The sequence below is a fragment of the Megachile rotundata genome, chromosome 2, assembly GCF_050947335.1.
Source record: "Megachile rotundata isolate GNS110a chromosome 2, iyMegRotu1, whole genome shotgun sequence".
NCBI lineage: Eukaryota > Metazoa > Arthropoda > Insecta > Hymenoptera > Megachilidae > Megachile > Megachile rotundata.
This window is the reverse complement of record NC_134984.1, coordinates 22,832,440-22,855,117: the sequence shown is the minus strand read 5'-3', so window position 1 is coordinate 22,855,117 and position 22,678 is coordinate 22,832,440. Positions and strand designations below refer to the sequence as shown.

The following is a 22,678-nucleotide window of genomic DNA, read 5'->3' as shown; positions in this document are numbered from 1 at the left end:
TAATTGTTCACGATGGATTATGACGGTCGAGACAATGAGATGCAAAAGATCCAGTGACGTGTGCTGAATTTAATAAGCATCACATAAGTGAAATACGACGAGGCCGTAATTCGATGTCCCGCGTAAACTAGATGCGCACGTGGTCTTGTAAAGCGAGACGGCAAAGGGATAATAAGATTTCTATTCAGAAAAATCATGCTCTGTGTCATACGAAGCCGAGGAACATTAATTCTCCGAACTTGCGTTTGTAGCTTGCAATTAAATAAACTTCGTGGAAAAATTAACTCTTCGCTAATTAACTATTCAAGGATATTTTATTTTAATTATTCGATATCGATACGATATTAACAAGAAATGTTTATCGCGTAAAAATGAGGAGCGAATATGTACGTAGATGTATCGGTTGCTTCGAAATTATCAGATTAACCAATGTCACGGTTTTGCGTCACTCTGGAAAATGACTCACGTTGTATCGCTATCGTACCGAGCGAAAATGCATTTCAATGAAACTTCCTGTTCATTCAAATGATCGAGAAATCGAAATCGATTGTCCGTTCGGTAATGTCAAGCTCGAATATCTGGGGATATTTATATTTCCTGCCATGTTTACCGAAATCGAGCGAGCACCGAACTACCGAAATCGATCGACTTGATTTCGACAATTCGCTTAAAAATGTCGCGATCTCGACACCGAGTTATAATAAATTAAAATACATTTATGGTCCCCAACGCGTTCGCCGGTCGAATGACGTCAAGTGACGCAAGGTCGTGCGTGCATCTTTCAACTGTTCCGCAGTCCATTAATTTGCAATTATTTCGAACAGCCATCCACGAGTGTCGCAAATCGAACGTCACGCTGTCTTTTTTCTTCTTGTAATTGGACCATACAAGGTAATGACACACTTGTTGCAATCAAAGGGTGTTTCAATACCTTCGTTCCGTTTCGTATCAGAATACATGACGCAACAAACAAACATTTTCATAGCAGATTATATATACGACAAATAAATATTATACTCGGTTAAAATTCGAAAATTTTTCCTCGTATTTGAAGCGTTAAGATTTTAGAAGATTCTAGTAAAAATTATTTTTACGAACCGCAAGTTTATGCGTGCGTCGATTGACGTCAACCAGAGAGCGATAAACACGAATCGCATTATTACAAGACTGCTTACACCTCGTGCAACTATTGCAAAGCCTTTCGTCCATGTAGTTAGGATGCGGTTAACTGCGATGGTTGAAATATCATCTGGTTTCGTAAACAAAAAATGTTGTTCGCAAGTTGGTGTTGCATTTCCCTACATCCGTTTACATCAATCGCACGAAACAAAATGGTAAACGTAACCGACACGAAAAAATCATTCTACCGATTGCGATTAATTAAACGTCGAACAACGTTTCTCATGCGAATCGATTACAAAATCGTAGAATCGTAACCGACTAATGTTTCAACGTTGCTAGATTAAAATATTCCGGTATCCGGATTCAAATCGTCCGTAACTCTATATCACAAACTTTGTAACAAGTATAAGTGCACGCGTCGTTAAAAAGTTTCTTTTCTTTTTCAACTTCATAACACGCTCGAATTTAAACTCGCGAAATTCTGCCATGTTAATTCGCGCGGAAGGAAACAATGACGTCAGTGTGCTCCTGTAGCAGGACAGCAAGGCGGTTCAAAGCGATTCAATTTCACCGTGAAACGGGTGTGCCCACGATCGATCATTGTGGATCGCCTTATCACATCGCGAACCAAATATGTTATTTCTATCTCGATGCTTCAACTATTCGACTATAAATACTAAATTTAACCTAATTTAATACGAATAGCCCTAACCTAATACAGTCACTTGTTACGAGTAAAACCAACTTAACCCAGTCTTAACCGTAACACGAGATAAGTAGAGACGAATTAACCTAACATAACGAACAAAGATACAATAATGTTGTGTTAGGTTAAATCTGCCCGTGCGAGGTTATGTTAAACGAAGTTAAATTACAAGTTGGACGAACGTTCAAAATTCATATTCCTGTGATGACTGTAGGAAATATTTGATTCTATCGTAACGATCGTATTATGATATTCAGACGGGTGCAATAAACTTTTATTATATTTTCATGGTTCATGGAAAGCGATTGAAAGTTTGCAAATGTGAATATTTAAAAACTTAGAAAAGTTAACAATTTGAAATCTGCCCGTATCTCCACGCGTTACGATAGCTGGGAGCGCCACTGTGTAGATGAAAGTCCACGTGTTGGTAAACTCGTCCAACTGGCAATATAATAAGAATTTACTGTCGTAATCTACGAGCGATGTATCCTAGTCGTCGAAAACAGTATGGTGCATAATCTACCGCTACCAAAGCCTCACCGACCAACACCTGACCTGCCCATCACGGTAGGTACTTCAAAAAACGACACCCACAAGGGGAAAAAAAGACTAACTGTTGCCACTTGTTACCAACGTTACAACCACTCTTGACCGATCCGTTGTAAACGCGATATCCGCGATGCGTTATACAGAAGCGCACACGACGCGTTGCAAAACAGAAACACGCGTGGCCATGGCGTGCACTCCGCGTGTCTGCGTCCGTTGTTTCGGTTGACAGCTCTCGACCGTCTGTCATTCCTTACACGGCCAACGAAACGCGTTTTCAGTCTCCTCGGGCGAAGGAATGCGGGTCTGCTCCATCATAGTCGAAGCCTTTCGGCGCATGGCATGCCATGTCGTCCGGAACCGTTCGCGGAATACGCGGCTCGTCGCTGTAGAACAATGCAGACGCGACCCTAGCGTGAAAGTTTCCTTCGGAAAACAACTCATCCTACCGAGCACCGATGCGTAGGGATATTTTATTTCGAAACGAAGGGACGAACGAGCGAACTACGGTGGCGGCGGGTTTCGACGGGACGCCAGAGTTCGTCGTCCGCGCACACACGCATTTCGAGGGGCCGATTCGTGCACGCAAAGGCGCGCGCGCCCATATACGCACACACACGGACACGCATGAGGTCGCAAACCGACCAACACACCTAATGCGAGTATATATATGTGTATGTACGGGGAGAAGCACGCAGCCAAACGAAGGACACGCGCGTGTAACGCGACGGCAGCCGCGAATGCAACGATCGACTTTTCTCGCCAACGGTTGGACACTCGATGCAAAAACACGTATTCGAAGGTCGATTCGACTTTCTATAATAAGTGGTTCGTTTCCACACTCACCTTAATCGCCATACACATTGAATATGGAAGGTACGGTAGGGCGTTCGTTAGCGAAAACGCGACTCCGTAGCTGACAGAACACACTGAACACTCGCGTACGTCCGCACGCCAAAGAAGCCTGTGGACAACTGACGGAAGTGGCCGAACAAGGCCGCGAGGTGGCTACGTCGTACGGACGCGCGATTGGTCGATGGATAGTGGCGCGTAACATTTGAACGGTGGTATGGAGATTGGATGCTAATTTCACGACGAAGAACGTTTCGAAATACCATTTTCGTTTTGTTTTTCGTTCATCTTGTAAAATTTGTTCGCTACGAAGCTCGTGAAAACTCCACCACTGTTACTAAGACGAATATTAAGGATAATAATGCATATTTGTGTTATTAAAATTTTTGTCCAAGTATAACTAGATTTTCCGGTTTCATGAATAGCGTGTTGTTTTATAACAGGGACGAATAAGGAACCTTTAGAAACGTTGATACTTGGGATTTCGAAAAATTAAAAATTCGATATTTCAGAAATAAAAAGCACTTTGTACAGTTATCTCCATATCGACTTCGTGACTACTGAAAGTGTACTTGGATCTATTACAGTGCTAGAAAAATGTTACCCTTGGATATTACGTAAATTACACTGACCTTTCACGCAGCGCAGTATTTCTAAGGGTGAATGCGTCGAATGCGAGTTCATTCAATTAAATTTCGCGCCTTTTGACGCCCGGATAATTTATTATACGACGACACGTGCGCGAACCTGGCTATTTTTATTTGTTTGACGTAGGTCGTCCGTACAAGGCGCGTCTAATGAACAGCGTACAAAGATCGAACAAGTTTTACAGAAATAGGGACAATTTTAGAAAATAACTTTTTGAAGGATATACCTTTTCAAATAGACATTGTTTTTTATAGATATGATTCAACTACACGGTATGGTAATCTTTTCGAAGGAAAACAGTGCCAATCGTGTTAAAATGTTTTCTAAAATGAATTTCTAAGAAGCTGATATTCTAGGAATCTATAAGTTTGAACATTTTGGATTCAGGGAATGCAGACAAGATGAAAGTTGGTGATTTGGAAATTCTTCAGAAATATTTTAGATGTGAGTTCATTTAGCAAAAAATGAACAGGCGCGATGTAACAGTTTTCAAAACATTTATTCATTGTAAATACATTGTTTGTGCCTTACTTCTGAGAGAGGAAAAAAAGTTAAGTTTTGAACCCAGCGGAATGAGCAAAAGACGACGCTCGTCGTTTTTTCCATCTCCGGGTCAAAGAAAAAGAAGAAGAATGAAATAAAAACTATTTTAACGATTCACCCGGTGTTCGTTCTCGAACCTAAGGAAGAGATTCGCACGCGTCGATACGAAAACATGAATGTTCTGCCTAAAAACGAAACGAAACACGGTGTGTCTTTTCGTTCACGCACGCACAGCATACTTTCTATGCAAGAGTTTAAAAATTATCGAGTAAACGATAAATCAATCGACGATACGAGATTTACTTATACCTAACATGATTTTATATATGTATACATATATATGCATATATGTATATATATATATATATATATTATATATATTTCTCTGTCTCCGCAAATTACGATCGTCCGTCACCATTGATTTCCGCTCGCCACTTGTACCATCATCAGCGATCCTTATGAATTACATTTCTTTTTTTAAGGCATATTATTTCGAGTGTTACACTGATCAACAACGAGATCGATGTGATTTTTTCCATCAATTTGAATTTCATTCAAAATGATCGTTTCTCCTCGATGAACGAACACATCGATCAGGTGATTTGCTCTCGTCGATTAAATTTAAGCGATCTCATTTTGTGAGAATTCGTACAATATTCGATATACAATAATCGTAACAAAGTGACGTACGGTGTATACGACTGTGTACATGTGGGTGCTTGTTTGTTTGTTTGTGTTGTATGAAATGGCATCGCATTATAAACTGCTGGAGTCGGACTAAAATGCTTTCAGTCGTCACTGACGCTTCAACATAATTCATTTTACTATTTTGGGACCAACTGTAGTCCTGCGAATATGAAACTACTTATGTTCTATAACTTTGTAAATGAAGTATCTTTTCCTAGGAATTTCATTCGTTAACGGTTCGAAGATGAATTTCACGTTCAAGGCTGTTTTTCTTCTACCAAAGTTGTCTTTGAATCGAAAACTTTAGAAACGTTCAAATTATCTTTATCGCTGTCTCTCCCGAATGTACAATATTATTTAGTTACTATACTGTAATGTTTTCCATTAAATAAAGAAATTTAAGACTATAAACTATACAAACTTTAAAATGTTAAATAAACGAGAAACAATCTTAGTACAACAGAACAATTAAACCACGTTAATTTACAATGATTTCCATTAATGGCCTCGTTCGCAAGCAGCCTTGAACGGCAATTAACTTCAATATTCTTAAAGAAATTATTCGATTCGCAGAGAAGACACAGTTAAGACCGTGTTAAAGAACACAAAGATAACCAGGTCTTTTCTGGGAATTTCACAAAGAAAATGTAACTGTTTATCGCCGATCGCAGACTCGAAAACACTCGACATCGTGTACCTAGAATTTTGTTTAGTGAGCTTGTACAATATATCTCTGAATTCATAATTCTCAGGACACTCTTCTCTTCACGCTCAGCTCCTCCCGCAAGCAAACGCGTATTGCTTTTCTTAATTCACGAAACATCGCCCTAATCGTACTTGTATCACCCTTATCGGTACCATTCTAACATGTCTCATATTGTTCTGTTTATATATTATGGTCCCTACAAAAAATACATTACATCTATAAGCGGTTTATATTAATCATATACAATAGTCAATATCTATGTACACAACATTCTTTAATTTAATTCTCGTCGCTATAATTTTCGAACTTCCTACCTAATACTTTAAACGCAATCCTCTCTAAACTCTGTTATATATCTTCTTTCTTTTCTTTTTTTTGTTTGTTTTATCTTTTCGCTTCTGCTCCTTTTAACTGTGGCTTGGGAATGTGTTTTACGTACGGTCACGTACAAATTAGGCTTCCTTTAATTGATAAGAATTGTAAGAGAACAGGTGACTCAACTGCCGCCATTTTGTTCGACAAGTTGCTAGATTAGGCTCTCTTTAGATTCTTCTAGAATTCTGCAAGAATCGTTTCTTGGGCCTCCCTAACGTTCTTTTAGGATTCTTCCTAGGGGTTTTTCAAGACTTTCTACAACTTTCCCAGGGTTCTCTTTTTAGGATCTTCTACGGTACTCGTAGGATTCACCCAGAATTTTCCCTAAAATTTCTCCTCTTACTCTTAACTAAAAGAAGCCTACGTTGCATCCGAGTGTACAATAAATTAAATCCTATAACCAAAAAAAAGAAAAAGGAAAAAGAAACAGAAACAATCGTTCCCGACTAAATATTTAATAGGCTACAAATAAACGGAATTAAACTAATTAACGATGAGTATACTAGTATAACTGATAGTCAAAGCGCTATGATATTTATGATAATATAGTAATAATAATAATAATAATAGTAATAATAATAATAGAAACAATGATGTATAAATGAAATTGAGAATAGATATTGGCATGATCGAGTTCCGTGTCATGTACAATTAAAGATTCATGGCAAATCCGCATTAATAATTACATAATAATGCTTGATTATAATAAAATTATAATTATAATATGTTTTACTTGCTCTTTGCTTCAAAAGTAAATCGAAAAAATGATCGACAGTATCAAACGATTGATAATCAATCCGACACGGGACGCGTTTGATAAATTGATAAAAAGAAAAATGTTCTTACACGCACGCATGATTCGCTACGAAATGTATAATACCGAGAAAATCATTCGTAAAAAAATTATTTAAGTAACATGATCGAAAAATTGTGCGGAACGCGAGTGAATCGTTCGTTCCCCTTTAACGCAAAAATATTCTTGCAGAAACAGAAGATCGTGATCGCTCGTTTAACAATCACGTAAACTCCTAACAATTAGGACCTAATTAATACGCGTACTTTACACGTAACGCGTGTTCCTTCATCCCCAGTTTGCTCGATATAAACCGTTCTAACTACTTTTTTATGTACAGTTGCGGTGGATGACGTGAACAATTGACATCCCTCCTCGTCGCTCAACAAAACAACGTTTCAAAGCTGATTTATAGTATTCTTTCAGACGAGTTATTTTTCCACGTTTGTATCGTGTATTACAAATAATAATCTAGTTAATAAAAACGTCAAATATGTACTAGTTTAGTTGACGATCTATCGAAAAAAATTGTCGTAGAATTTTTCTAAACTCGTATAAAAATATTGAACGATATAAAATTGGCGCAAGAAACCTGACGTTCGTTCTGAATCAAATTTTTATCAAATGTAGTGAATTAAAAGGAACTGGTAGTTGTATGTATTTTAGTAGAAACGCTTACTTCGAATAAATAATATAAATCAGCCTTAAATTACAAATGAAATTTGATTCGACGCGTATTCATTTTTCACTTTCTTTCTTTCATAATTTCCATTTCTATTATTCACAGCACATTTTCCCCTCACGTTTCTCTCCAGAGTCTTCTACGTCCGTCCGACACAGCCTATCGTTCGACTTTGTTTTATATCACAAAGTAGTTATGTATACATATATAATATAAGTTCTTCACAATACGCGGTTTAGGAGAGATCATCACGGCCTCTTAAAATGTTTCGAACGATCGACTCTGCGGACGTTTCACCGTCATTCGAACATCAAAATTTCCCTCTAAAATATATATATACATATATATGTATAGAGAGAGAGAGTAGCGTGTGACTACACATTTGAAAAATTGACAGTGACGCGGGTTAAACAGCGTGCGAGATATATTCGTACATAGGGGTAAGTGTTTAAACGTAAGTAAATGCTGTGACAACTTTAGCATATAGTTTATCGAGACCGTGTAAAATTAAGACTATGTTTTTTCCGTTAGTTTTCGTTTCAGTAATTGTACAATAGGGAAACCTCGTTGATTTCAGTGACTTTCGCAGATGTTATAAAAGTCAGCTTACAAAATAATTTTATTCGTACATAACAGGTAGTTAATTTCTTAATTTGAAAATTTGAAATTACTAGATTCCGAACCTTTCAAATTTTCCAATTACCAAATTTCTATCGAGTAGATAAAATCATTTGTCAATCACATTTATAACATATAATAATATCACTGAACTCGTCGAGGTTTACCATATTACATATAATTACCTATCTTTCTCTTCACTTCGTTCTAATATAAGCATATGTATATATATATTTATATTTATCTTGAAAAACGATTTCATACCCGAAGCGACTGAGAAAAACGGTCTAAATCATCGATTTCATGCAAATAGAGTTCTCTTATAAGAATTATTTATCAATCTGTTTAAAACGCGTTCATCTTGTAAAATTTCAACGTTATTTTGCTTTCATACTTTTAAAACAAAATTGAGCTGATAGGAGTAACATTATATTTTCTTTTTGTTTTTTTTTCTTTGTTAATTATCTCTCTTAAGCTAGGATTCCATTTTTTATTTTTTTGCACTGATTACTCGTGTCTCTTCTCTATATATCTTTCCATTGAATCAAAGGTGCCCTTACACCCTATAGAATTTCATTTTCCTGAGTGAGTTTTTTTTTATATAGTTTCTTTCATCGTTTCATCTTTTGTTACCATCGAAATTGATACGAGAGGCTTTCAGGTACAAAACAACAAGTAGACTCTCCCTACACAACGAGCCGAGTTAACAGTGTAAAGTCGGATTTCCAAATTGACCCTATGATTTCGTCGAGCTACCGTTTGTTTCAACAAAACTCGGTACAGTGCAGTCCCGCTACATGGCTCGCGTTTATATGGCCCGTTGAAAATCTGAGGATCTAGAAATATGGAGATTCAAGAATTTCGAAGTTTGGAAATTTAAAAATTTACAGGTTAATTAGTTGTAATTCTAAATTGACATTTACTATAGAGCCTCATTCAGAGCCATATAGCTAAACTCCATTGCAATCATTTTTTTTCTCTACATTCTTTCGTTTCTTAGCTTGGAAGCATAATTCATTCCTACGCAGAGGACACGAAGTGTATACAACAAACGTTGCGACGAAAACAAATCGCTTAAACGCTTTTCATAAATACGCTTCAAGTTCTGAAAGCTCTTAAGTTTATATCGTGTCGTTGATACATCATCTCAGAAGGAAACAAACGTTAGAGATCATGTGTCGCTTCGTTAAAAAAAGAATAAAAGCGTGATTTCGTTACGATAACATTCTGTCTGCGAAGAATAAAAACGTACGGCTATTGCATCGTGTCAAAAGTATTTTGTAAACGAGTTAACGAGTTATTCTTACGATCGTCGTTCGTGTTAACTTCTTTTTTTTCTTTTGTTTCTTTTTTCTGTATTACATCGCTACACGTTAAATTGACTACTTCTTTTTCATGAGAAAGCCTAACGCTAGTTATAAAATAAATCGCAGCTCTCGATCTGCAATTAATGATATTCATATTTATCATAGATCGTTAAATCTATCCGCTTAATCAGTTATATATATATTTTTTAAATATACGTTTGTCTAGTCTTGTATTTCTTAAGGCAGGAATTTTTATATTTACAGTGTATCTTTTTTCTTCAGTTTGTCCTTGTTGGCCATTCCTTTCCTAGGTTCTCTTTCTCTATGTTTCGTTCGTATTAAACCGTGCAAAGGCTCGTTTCATTGAAAGTCGTTTCACAGAGCGAACTTTAGTATTCCCTTTTTTGTTAAGTCGATTTCAAGTTGCCTGACAGAAACGAGCTATTAATTCACCTATTTAAGTTCCTACTTATTGACATATATATCGCATCACCGTAAAAATGTACACCCTAGTGATATTAGTTCCTAAAAAATAGCCAAACCATAGAAGACAAGTCTGTGGCGAATCATTTTGTACATACGTTAAAACAGTGTTGTCTTTCACGCAAATAGAACCGCTGTAAAAATATTTTCGATCACGCCAAGTGTATGCAAGAATAGACGATTCACTTAATATCTTCAACGTAATTTAAATCTGTATCTGATAGTATACGGAACGATATGAGATAATTCTTTATTCTTCGAACTCGTTAAAAAAGTATTATTAGCACCATACGTGTGTATACGAATCACTCAACCATCATTTTATTCAAAGTTATAATATTTCATTCTCTTTACTGTTTAAAATAGTACAAATCAACCCTTTGCATTTTAAACACAGTTCTTAGGCATACATAATATTAGTGCAGTATCTTGATTTAAATATCCTTCCAAGATAATCGAAAAAGCAATTATTTTAGGCAGTGAACTTTAGAAATTTTCAAACGCGTGGCGACATAACACGTGGCAATATAACGCGTGGTAATACTGTAAATATTTTCAATAATACTTATTTTATTTTAGCCTCGAATCCCACAATCTTTAAGCAGCGGGACTGATTTTAGTGTCAAAATGTTTAACTCTTCGTGACTCAACTGTGACCTTTAAGTGCAAATTTAATACCACAGTCTAAAATATATGTAAATTCGTGAAAGATTTAGCAAAAATGCAAACTTGTATTATCTTATAATTTGTATTCACTGCAATAATTATATTAGAATAAATTAACGAAGTTTACAGAATATTCTGCTATTTAAAAAAGTCAAATTGCAAAGGGTTAATAATAAACGTACGTTGTACAAGGTGTTAAGAAAATAATGGTTACGACTTATAGAGGCGATATTGCACATTGTCTATAATTTATGAGAGAACTCAGCTATAAAAGTAACGAAGACCCTGAAAGTTGAAGCTCCAAGTATAGACTAACTTCACTTATTCTATTCTTCAAAGGATAATAGATTCTGAAGGAACTGAGATTCTGTAAAGGAAACTATTATAATTATGCGGAATTTTAATGATACAAAGTTACAAAGTGGCTCTATTTCAGTTTCCTACGATACTATAGACTTTATAGGCTTTATAGTATAGACTTTATTATACTACTTTATTCTACTTTATAGTATAGAGCTGTAAGGGGTCATGCAATAAAAAAACCCCATCCACAAGAAACACTACTGTCACTTACTTAGAGAAGATAGTATGAAAATATTGGATGTAAACACGAAGAATTCTAAAATAAATAGGCAAAGGTATTTCTTTAACCTTCCTCCTGTCTTATGATTCGACTGTGAATGTATATTTATTTACGATACAAACTGACTGTGGATTCCGATATTTTGTGAAGAGAGATTGAGATATCATAAATGTATAAACATTCGCATCCTATTTATGAGTTTTCGTGGTAGCTTCTACATTTATCTACTTACTGCTTGTGTGATTGAACCGACGAAGAAAATTGATATGTAGTATTTAGCTCGCCTTTAGCGATTCTAAATTCGGTGAACGGTATTCAGAAATACAGTTCAAACTTAACCGTGTCATAATTAAAATAAGACCACCTTGTAACTGAGAATCGTTAAAACTCTATCAAATTCACACTTCATTCTTGTACAGAAGATGACTTATTGTTAGCATGTCGTTATAAAGAATCTTTTATCCTGTGAACAAGTAGCGTACACAGAATTAGACCATAGTTGGACCTTTAACTGTAAGAAGTTTGGAAAATGTCCATCACCTCTATAACTCATGATCATTATCTATTTAACACGTATAGATAGTTCACCTGAAAACAATTAGCCACAGACTCGTGTTATCACCACTTTGATATATTCAATTGCATAGCCACTAACGCGAGATAAACATTAAACGTTCCGTACAAGTTTTTCCGTTTGTCCAGCAGTCAGTGGTTTCACCTCCGTATCTGGCTCTTCTATGGCAAGAGGTGCTTGCCTCGTGTCGGGAACATCAACAATCGTCGCGTTCTTCGATCGATTCGCTGTCTCCGTCGAATCCTGCGTTTGATTCGACGAGCTAGTCTCTTCCAGGTTCGTCGATTTCGTAGGCTCCGTTGGTGACGAGATCGATGACGGTGTGTGTAATTCCGAATTAGGAGTAACACCGTCACCGTCTCCTGTATTGTGATGGTGTGGTTTTTCTTCAAACACTGCAACATTTCAGGATAAATAATATGGTAATACGTGACACGTAGGGGGTCTTGAAGCTCTTTCATGTACAAGAGCTCTCTGACATGAGTGTCAACAGAAGAGTCTTTTGTCAGCGGATATATGAGCACCTCGGTACAACAGTGTGTGGAACATTTCAGATTTCAACATTTAGTAGATCACAGAGCTTGAAATGGATCTCATTATACTTTCAACGTGACCAAATGTTCTCTACTATTATTAAAAGTAAATTTTAATAGCGGATGTTCTTTGATTTTAAAAGGAGGTTGAAAAATTAGTATAGAAGTTTAATTAGAAAAAGTGAAATATTTAAGCTTATCTCACTAATTGGCAAATAAATATCTTTGACTTATAACTTGGTCGTGATTTAGGACTTGTAATAAATCAGTCTATTGTGTGAATTAAGAGCTAGATAAAATTATCTAGTGCAAAAAAGGCATACTCACATTTGTCAAGACTGATAATTGACCCTACAAACTCGTTAACAGTGAAAGACGGCGCTTGGTCTTCCATTTGTCTTCTCCTCCTAACCAACCACCAATCAATAAGGAACAAAGCCAAAGCTAAAATCTTAATGCCAGCACAAAGTCCAACATATCTGAAAAGATTAACGAATCGTTTAATATATTTATCGAGTTCAATTGCTTCCTAGAAACTTATAACGATAAACACTGTACCTATATCTAAATTGCTCGATGTCGTAAAGAAGACACCGACCGCCTTTTTCTCCACAGGTGCTTTTCCACAATAAGCACGTAGAGTCAATTAAGTTACCGAATAAAATAGGAGCGGGTATGTAACCGAATAGTCGGAAGATTACGAATTGCATGCCCAAAGCGAACGATCTCTCTTCTTCCGAGACTGACCTGTGTCGAAAGGGAATATTAAAAGTGATATAAAATGATGTACAATTTTGAATAAGAGGAATAAAATTGAAACTAACCGCAACACTATCATTAATAGAGGCATCTGAGTGATAGCAACGATAAACGTCATAAAGAAAAGTAAGATTAAGAAAGGAAATATAGTTCTGCATGGTGAAGTGCAAGGACCAGCAGTAGCTACCGGCACTACCGTAACTTCTGCGAATTCTGGGGCTGCAGGAGGCAATAATGTTAAATTTCCATGTATACCTGGAACAGAAACGCATAGAGCATAAACCACCTGGACATATAATTCACAAAAAGAGCCTTCAGCAACAACACTGAACTTACATGCACAATTAGTGAAATTCGATTTCGAGCTAAAGGCAGTGCAGCCTGCATGACAAGGGCTGAAATACGTGAGACCGTTATTTCCACAGACCGGTTCGACGTCTGTCATTCGACATTCGCAACCAAAGTTGCATGCGGCAGTGAGATTTACTTGAAAGGGCTCCGGGCCCTTCGTGCTGCTGTTAAAGTACGGAATAGTGGTCCCAGCCATCTTCACGTTGTCACAACCAAGGAAAAAGAGGAGGCCATAGCACACCAAGCAAATGATGTTCGATACGAGAACGAACTGAACCGCTCCCTTTGGTCTTAATTCTAAACGTTTGAGCAAACATCCGCCGAAGAAGATTCCGATGCAGGCACCCGGTATCGCTATAGAGCCGGTGAACACACTGGCTTGACTCTTTCCCAGGCTGAACTGTGTCTCCAGGTACTTTGGGAGAAAAACTACGAAGCCAGAGACAATCACCAGCTCCATGCATGCTCCCAAACACGTTACCACGTATACTGGATTGCACACGAGCCTCCACATACTTCTAGGAATATCTGAAAAGGGAATGGTTCGCGTCTCCTTTGAAAATTCAAATGAAATTTTGAGTCGTTCGAATAGAGATTATACGCGGTGTCTCGGTAGTAACGTTACTATCGAGGTGATTCGTTTGTACCTTTTACATCTTTGCCGTAACCACTATCATCGAGTTTCTCCTTTTTCGGTTCTTTGCATGGTTCCTTCTCTTTCTGCGACGCCGATTTTGTTTTTTCGATGATTCGTATTTTTTCCTTTTCTCGTTGCAGTGTTTTTGGAAAACTGAAGAAGGGGATTGCCACCAAAATCAGGAGTAAACCGCAAAGAAGGAATCCTCCCCACCACATGCCAACCCATCTATGATCACCTGGATCTACACGCATGAAAGTGATTAAAAACAAGTTCTTACAAAATAGAAGTTTATTTTCTTAATTACCTATGCTGATGATAGTTCCAGAAAAAGAATCCATGTGAAACGATAACAAATAAGCTCCAAGAAGGAAACCTAAAACTGGCCCAAAAGCTGCCATACTGTACATACAACCTAGAACCAAGAAATTGATGGTGTTATTTAATACTGTTCGCGAACTGTTAATATTTTTAGATAACATATTCTTACCAATATACAAAGAAGCACTTTCTGGTCGAACATGATCGTCTATGTAAGTGGTACCAAGGGTAAACAAAGGAGAACCACCACAGCCTAATAATAACTGAGCAAGTACAAATAACATAACAGGGCCAGCTGTAGATGGAGATCCTTGAATGCAATTATCACCTCTTAAATTGTTATGCGGACCCAGAGGAGGAGATGATAATCCAGACGATAAACGACCTATGAAAATAGGTTCTTCAGTTTTAACGTCGAACAAAAATGCAATTTATAAGACATTCGGAATTGTATATAAATGATAAAATTATCGAGCACTCTGAGGTACTGACAATGTACATATTGATCCGTTACAAAATTTGTGCGATTAACTTTAGACCTGCTACGACTATTTTTGATAGACCTAAGCTATTATTGACCTCAGTTTAAGGATTGATAGGTACAGTACTACATTGAAAAATTTACCCAATCCCATGTCCTGTTCACGCAACGAGACTCCGCGACAAATATTATCAGAACTGGAGTTATTTGCGGCCGTCATCAAATTGGGTTCAGCAGTGAAATGTGGCACCATAAAGATCATCGATCCCAGTCCCATTATAACAGCGCCTGAAACAACCGGTATGCAATATTCAACTTTCTATAAATACGATACTCCTATACTTCTAATTTTTCTATAAAGATGTCCTCTTTTGGAATAGTATAATTATGAATTATTAATACATCGATTCGCTTACCAATAGCTATCCAAACAGGTATATGCCTGCGGCTACCTAGATAGCTGACGAAAATGACGGTGATGACATTTCCGATTTCGTAGGAGCTTGCAATGACGCCTGAAAGGCTGGACGGGATTTCGAACCTCTTCTCAATTGTCGTAATCACAGAATTAATGTAACCTGAACTAAGTGCTTGTTGCAGCGTAACGAGAAACGAGAGGAGGAACACAAACACCTGCAACAAAAATCATTAGATTCGTCATTACATGATTCAAATACAAATCAAACTTGTCTTTTTCTTTTCCAAAAGCAAATTTCTGAGTTCACTGTTCTTAAATTTTCCCAAATTTGAAGTATTACGAAACAGATACATCTGCAATGCCTACTCCGTTATTGCAATAAACTAATTAGCATACTTTCTTAATTATACATCAACCAATTGCATTGTGTACGGTTAACAATGGACGAACACTTTCGTGTTGGTGGCGCACGTTTTAAATTAAATGTAATTGGGCTTATTACGAAGAAGGAAGTTCGTGTTGGGTCTGAACGAACATTTTCTATCGTGTTCGAAAAATAATAACGGTTCGGTTGTTTGTCGAGTATACGAATATACGATGGACGTCACGAAGGATCGTCGTTAATGCGGGTTAATTAAATCTTTAGCCATGGATAATGGAAGACGCGTGTACAGGTAAATCAAACGCGTTGCGCGACGTATTTTACCTCAGCTACGGGCGGCCGGAAATCTGCGACCAAGACACTTGTGCACACACAGGTGTATTAAAAATATGTATGACAAGATTCGCGAACGTCCGCGAAACAGGCATTCTTGTTTTTTTAACTCGTGTCGAGACACGTGAACTGCTTCTTTTTTTAAACCGAGTCGAAGTAACTTTTCGAGCTGTTTTGGAAATTTCCTCGGAATCTATATTTTCTTTCGGTTTCGATGATATTCGTATAATTCGAGGCATTTTTTGACAAAAACTGGAAGCGTTTAAAAAATCTACTTATCTCTCGCCAAGGCGTAGAATCATATTCTCATGAATGTTTCATGAAATAAAAGTGTTTTATTCATGGTCACCGTGTCTTGAAAAATTCTAGGCTTTTCAGATCTGCTTAAAATTCTCTCCAATTATACCACTTGTTCAAACAGATTCGTTTACAAAATGACATAACAAACCTGATGAACGTTCTCGATATCTTTCCGCGCGATGTTTATTCAATTCGTTTGCAAAATATGGTACGCGTAATCGAAGGATACTCGACAGAGAAAAAAACTCGTTCCGTCGATAATACCGATTTTTAGTTATACCCCCTGCTGTCGGATCAAACGATTAAGCCCGATTAGATAAGCAGCAGGTTTATCGATTCGATACCATTGTACCCTTGAGTGCATTTTAACTAACGAAGGTAAAACGCCGCATTAACGATGATGAGAACAGGATAAAACGTTTCCATGATAATGTTCCGCTACGCTTAATGAAACAGCGAAAAACCGAAATATTTCATCAGTTTCAGAATCTATCTTCATTAACTTTTACACCGCGCAGCTACTAAATGAAGTCACTCTCGAAAATTGAATTTCTCATTAATTTGCATTCGTTCGTGTTAAACTTTGTGGTCCGACAAGGTCCATTTAAGTAATAAAATTCTGCAAAGAATTTAAATACCATTAAACCACTTTAGCGTATGAAGTATTCAAGTAAAAGGATTACTTTCGGTTCGAAAATACCGCGGAATCGTGGAAAAATAACTGAGAGCGCAAAGGATTAAATCGAACCGGCGCAGTTTGTTAAATTATTTCGGTGACGCACATTGTATCGTAACCGACTTAACCGTGTATGGTGTACACGGATGTACAAACCAGGTGTCGTGAGTCACCATTGGAAAGGATACTCGACATTGAAATGCTGCCGACATTCCACGAAAGGTTTTAAGTCATCGAGACTTAGGATAACGATCGGTATCGTTCGATCGTTCGCTGTGGACTATCGGATATATATCATGGAAGATAGATGCTGAATACTAAGCGAGCCAAACTCAAACTATTTGCTAATAATAACTACGGAAAGATGGTGGGGTCGTTAACGACCTCATACACTGTTTTCCTTTCTTGACATGTTCACTGCTATGGTGAAAATAGACGCGCGTAATAAGATATCTTAAAACCTTGATTAGCGTGCGAATAATCTTGAAATTTAAGATTTCTACCTACTCTTTCTTGTGTAATACTGTTCAGCAGTATTTAGCGTAATACTTATGCAATAATTAGGGAGATTAAACATTCAATAGTTAAACGCGTAAAAAATATGTCCTCGTATCGCATAAGGCGACGAATAAGATCGTCAGAGCGCAGAGGGTTAAACCAACCCTGAACACGAGTTAGCTCGCACACGTAACAGAAGCATTAACCCTTCAGAGTTACTTGCTAGGTAGAACAAATACATTAACCACGTTCTTTGCGACGTGTAAGAGGAACATTAACCCTTTGGAGAAGTCGTACCGCAAGAGTAAGGTAAAATTAACCGTTTGTTCGTATTTAAACTGAAAAAAAGTAAACAAGCTGGATAGCTCGTTACCAACCTTTATTCCGGCGAATCTCTGTATAAAGGCCGGCCTGCAGCTCAGAATTCCACAGTCCTTCGAATCCGGATTAAATGGTGGAGTTTGTGGCCTCTCTTTCTCCGTTCTGAGTTTGTCCATTTGTTTCGGAAAAAAGAACAATATGTTAACGACATTGTTGCGAGTCTAGAAATTTTCGGATGCTAACGAGAAGCAGATATGATACCGATTTATCCTTTGACTGCGACGGGTTAACTTCGGCTGATGTGACTAGATTAGGGACTAGGATATTATGAAATTACCAGTGTTAAAAATTTTCAAATTAGTAAATCTAGTTTCTAAATGAACAAATTTCTAATTTTTCTAATTTCCGAATCCCCAAAGTCTTCGTACCCTTAAATAGCGAAGTTTCGTAAAAGCCACTTGATCGCATCTATCGAAGGCTACGAATAAATCCGTAATTGAACGAAACCGAGAATAAAATAAAAATCAGTTATTCGATCGTAAGGAAATTCGGGTCCCGTCCAGAGAGAGCATTTCCAAGTTAACGAGCCGTAATTCCATTAATCCTAATTCGCAGCTATTTTTGTTCCCATGTGAACAGTCGAATAAGCGAGTTTATTAAGCACCGTCTACTTGGCGTTGCTTCAAATCCTTACTACATCGAGTAAGATTATTCTTAAAAGGAAATCTGACTTAAGCTTCGTGTCCTTCTGGCTTCCCAGATCGTATCTCTCGCGGTACTACGCGTAATTGTTTTAAAATAAATTGCACCGTCCTCGCAACCGCCGCAGTCTAAGGATCGTGGAACTCGTTTCGATATTAATCGGAGTTAGTTAAACAAATGCAAATCTTTTTAGTTCGGTTAGTATTTTCTCGGTTAAATGCAAAACGATAGATTCGTGCAACGTTTACCTGTCCACCATGGAAGCACTGGGATTCCTGCTGTGACATTTGATGATAAAATCTCTGAAAAATTGTAAGAACAAGAAACAGGAAGCATGAATATCTCGTGCGAAATGACGCACAATGAATGCGTGCATGTGAGTTAACAACAAGTTTTTACGAATATCTTTGTGACTTGTCATTTTTCATTTACAGTTGTAACATTTAATATATACAGATACGTATAGGTTATAAAGGACTCTCGTCGTGCATTAATCATCGGTTTAATGATTTGAGAACAGGTTCAAATGGAAAGCAACAATTACAAAAGAGTGTACAATCTATTTTGCTCACGATAAATGTGTCACGGTCGTACTTTCACTGTTTGCTATTTCAAAGAAGAATTACGTTGCAATTTTTATCGAGGGTCGTTTCAGTACCATTTCTGCATGTAAATTTGACGGAGAAACGGTCCGTACTGCAAAGATCTCCGATTTCGCAACAGAGAAGACCGCCGAAATATTTTCGTCACTCTAAAACGGCTTTCTCTTTTTTTCCTTCGCGTTTTATCGCATTAGCTGCTTCAACGTTACGCACAATCGTTATTTTACATAATACGGTTAACGAATTCAGTGAACGGAAACTGCTTAACCCTTCCACGGAGGAGTACGACGAACAAGTACAATGGTCTCTCGTTATATTATAGTGATTTATGCTGCTTTCTACGCGGACTTTCATAGGGACCTCTACGGATTATGCTTCTGCTCTATCGTAGTAATAAGCCTTAACGTAGACCGAGATATAGGCAATTATCGAGCACGGTAGTTTTCTGGAAGAAAAATGACATAAGGTGGAGGGTCGTCCATTATTAAATCTGCACTTTATCTGGACTTTAAAATTTCTTAAATTTCTAAATCTCTAAATCCTGAAATCCAAAATTTTTAGAATAAATATTGTGCAATAATGAATTCGACTGTTTCATAAAGATACGCACCGATAAATAAAACAGTTCCAGGCTAAACGCGTTGCCCAAGGCTCTTATTTTAAATTGTGAAAGGGTTAAAAGGCAGAACGTACTCTTCCGTGAAAGAAAATGCTTTCGAATGTGGTGGAAATATAATCGCGAGTCTTTATACTATGCTCGAATGCTGAATGAAATGAGGGTACTATCGTAAATCTTTGTATGCTTTCACGCTTTTTGCTGGGAACAAAAGGCATTATGATTCTTTGTATTTAAATTGTTTCTGTACTTTTTTTTTAGGAACGATTATATAAAATAATGATATAAACTCCAAGAAGACTATTGCTAATGACACAAACTTAACGAACAGTATTAGAATACTATATAAAGAATCATTTTTCATAGAAAAGATGACAAAAATTTTAGAACCTTCTCAAATATCTTTATGTCGTTAATATTAATATAATTAGCAACGAAACAATAATCAGTAGGAAACGACAAACACGAAGGTGTGGAATTGATTCCGTACAAGTGAGAAATTAGTTCACAGACCACAGGAAACCCGATTATTCGAAGCAGAACAGCTGCACTTGTTAATTAATCTTCCGAAGAAACACTTTTTCTTCCAGCACTTTAGTATTTACTCTATTTTTCAGATTACGAGTAAGTTTGACGAAGAATTACGCGAGTTACGTCAATGCTTATAAAACTGGTACCGATAAGATTATCAGTTTATGCTTGTGTCATTACCTAGCGATTTCGTCAAATTTATAAACGAAGACGCTTTTAGAAGAAAGATATCCATCTTCGCATTATGCTATAGGTACCATAATCTTTGTAACGATGTTTACTGATCAGGTCTTAACGATAGACTTTGATCGACTAACGATGCAGAGTTTAATAACTAACCAAATGAGTCACCTATGTTTCAAAAATAGTTGATATCGGAAATACTGATCAGAAATGATTCAATATCTTTAGCGAGGATCCTGAAAGGAACTTAGGTCTGCAATGTAGACAGGCTATAATTGTGCGTTGTTGAAGCAACTATTCGATTGAAATATATCAACGATCGGTATCGAATAAAATAGCTCTGAACCTCATCGAACTAACAAACGTTAGTAGTCATTATTCCACCACGTACATAATACTTATCATCGTCCATCATGTTATTATTACATCGTTCCTATGATCAGATAGCAGTATTTAGTTTTTTAAAAGTGAAACGCGTCAAGTTCTGTATATTAAAGAATATTCGCAATCGATATAAACGCGACACGTATCTTCGATCTGATCATAAATTTGCCAAAGAAGGAGAAAACCTGCGATTCATAAATCATTCGTAAAACCAGCGTGCAATTCATGCAGCTGTTCAACGTCGGCCGACACTGTTGGCAGCCGTTGGCAGACGTTGGCTCTTACCTATGGTCCACGAGGCCAGAACTGGGATTTCTACTGTGACACCTAATGACAGTGTCATGGGTCAGTCTGCTGGTACCGGTAGCCTGCAATGGGTCTGTAGTTTCGTCGGTGGTTGTCCCAGTGCTTTCCGCGTAAAGCCCTGTCATCGCGTACATGCTCTCGTTTCTTCGATGTCCGGCATGGTAATTGCTGCCAGACTCGGACCTGAAAAATCGTTGGAACCCGAAGGTCGATTAGTTTCGTTTCAACTCCGTCGTCGACAGGCTCTCTCGAAGACATACCCATTACAGGGCTTATGGTTATTTCAAATACAAATAATAAATTAGATGTATAGCATCAGCAAGGGAGACGTTGTTTATAGTTTGACAAACGTAATGTTCAACGCTTTCGTTAACGAAGAAGGGATAGAAGGGAAAAGAATCCTGGAAGCCTCTGAATCGCGGAACCTCTACTTATTTAAACATTACACGTAGACCCCTCGTTCGAAGGATCGTATTCCTCTGCGAGGTAACAAGAACCTCCCCTGTGTTACTCGTATTATTCTCAAAGAATATCAGTTCAACAGAATGCATGCAAATTGCGTACTCGCGTTTGCAACTACCTCTGATTTAAATAAATCATCTACCGTGTGCCTTTGTTATTTCAGTTTGTAACTTACGGGTAACCGTGTTCTAAAATCAAATATTTAAGTTATCGAGTGTGCTATTTTTGAAAGTGCCGAGTTTGGAAATTCGGGGAAAGAGAATGCATTAGGCCGGTAAGCGTGAAAGTTTCGGGGCAAAGGTGTACCGAAGTTCGTTCCATTATAATCGGGAAGAAAGACCGGGGCGAGGAATTTTGGTCCGCGGAGTAGAGCCCTCGACGACGTCGCGAGAAATTGTGCGGAGGAGAGTCACCTTTTGTGCCCGAAACCACCGCCGCTCTCGTTCCTCTTGTGACCACTCTCGGATCGTTTGTGGCCAAAGGCACTGGATATGCTCTCGGCCCGCTTGTGACCGCTCTCGGAACGTTTGTGGCCGATAAAACCACCGCCGGACTCGGTGCGTTTGTGGGTGAACATGCTCGAACTCGAGCCGTTCCTCTTGTGCCCGCTCGTAGACGCCATTTCGTCCTTACCCGCCTCTTCCGTTCGTCCCTCGGCTTCCTTTCTACCAAGATCGCCCAATTACGGCGCCGACGCCGACATTTTTCGCCTCGTGCTTCCGTTGCCTGCAAACAAACGCATCATTACGTCCTTCGTTTTCGTTCTCATCTTTCATACAGTTTAAAGGACTTAACTGCTACATGAATTTACGCGTACTTCGAATCTACCGCCATTTCAAATACTCGCTGTTTCCGAATTAATCTGCAACCGGAATACTTCCGACATGTTTTTAATCGTAAAATTATAACGCGGCGAGATTATTAAACCTGTACATGCTGCTCTAAACGATCAACGTATAAAAGCAGAGTGTAATCGAATGGTAAAATAATA

General features: G+C 37.7%; 2 protein-coding genes and 1 long non-coding RNA gene across 7 annotated transcripts in view; all 3 read right to left on the bottom strand.

Moving 5' to 3' along the window:
* Nucleotides 1-3,367, bottom strand: part of LOC100880917 (PRL-1 phosphatase) — a 40,383-nt gene extending 37,016 nt beyond the window's left edge. Inside the window, exon 1 of one of the 2 annotated variants that reach the window (XM_012293748.2) lies at nt 3,221-3,367. The gene's annotated coding sequence lies outside the window, so the exon portion shown is untranslated. The remainder of the gene's footprint in view (nt 1-3,220) is intronic. The other variant, XM_076540771.1, reaches the window with a different exon arrangement.
* A 987-nt stretch (nt 3,368-4,354) lies between these two features.
* LOC143265965 (uncharacterized) lies at nt 4,355-9,986 on the bottom strand. Its single transcript, XR_013040789.1, has 2 exons — nt 9,848-9,986; nt 4,355-9,719 (listed from the first exon to the last, which is right to left on the bottom strand). It is a non-coding gene; the product is annotated as an uncharacterized LOC143265965 (long non-coding RNA).
* The window catches only part of LOC100880693 (Organic anion transporting polypeptide 30B), a 40,793-nt gene continuing 22,469 nt past the window's right edge, over nt 4,355-22,678 (bottom strand). Inside the window, exons 2-15 of one of the 4 annotated variants that reach the window (XM_076540572.1) lie at nt 22,101-22,413; nt 21,205-21,408; nt 18,852-18,905; nt 17,958-18,063; nt 15,390-15,606; nt 15,118-15,261; nt 14,662-14,877; nt 14,479-14,586; nt 14,182-14,415; nt 13,249-14,062; nt 12,983-13,171; nt 12,752-12,903; nt 12,000-12,286; nt 4,355-10,012 (exon numbers count right to left, since the gene is read on the bottom strand). In XM_076540572.1, coding sequence (XP_076396687.1) covers nt 10,004-10,012; nt 12,000-12,286; nt 12,752-12,903; nt 12,983-13,171; nt 13,249-14,062; nt 14,182-14,415; nt 14,479-14,586; nt 14,662-14,877; nt 15,118-15,261; nt 15,390-15,606; nt 17,958-18,063; nt 18,852-18,905; nt 21,205-21,408; nt 22,101-22,309 — 2,943 coding nt within the window. In that variant the 5' untranslated portion in view covers nt 22,310-22,413 and the 3' untranslated portion in view covers nt 4,355-10,003. Of the gene's footprint in view, nt 12,287-12,751; nt 12,904-12,982; nt 13,172-13,248; nt 14,063-14,181; nt 14,416-14,478; nt 14,587-14,661; nt 14,878-15,117; nt 15,262-15,389; nt 15,607-17,957; nt 18,064-18,851; nt 18,906-21,204; nt 21,409-22,100; nt 22,414-22,678 lie in introns of all 4 variants that reach the window. The other 3 variants (XM_012293745.2, XM_076540570.1, XM_076540577.1) reach the window with 3 other exon arrangements.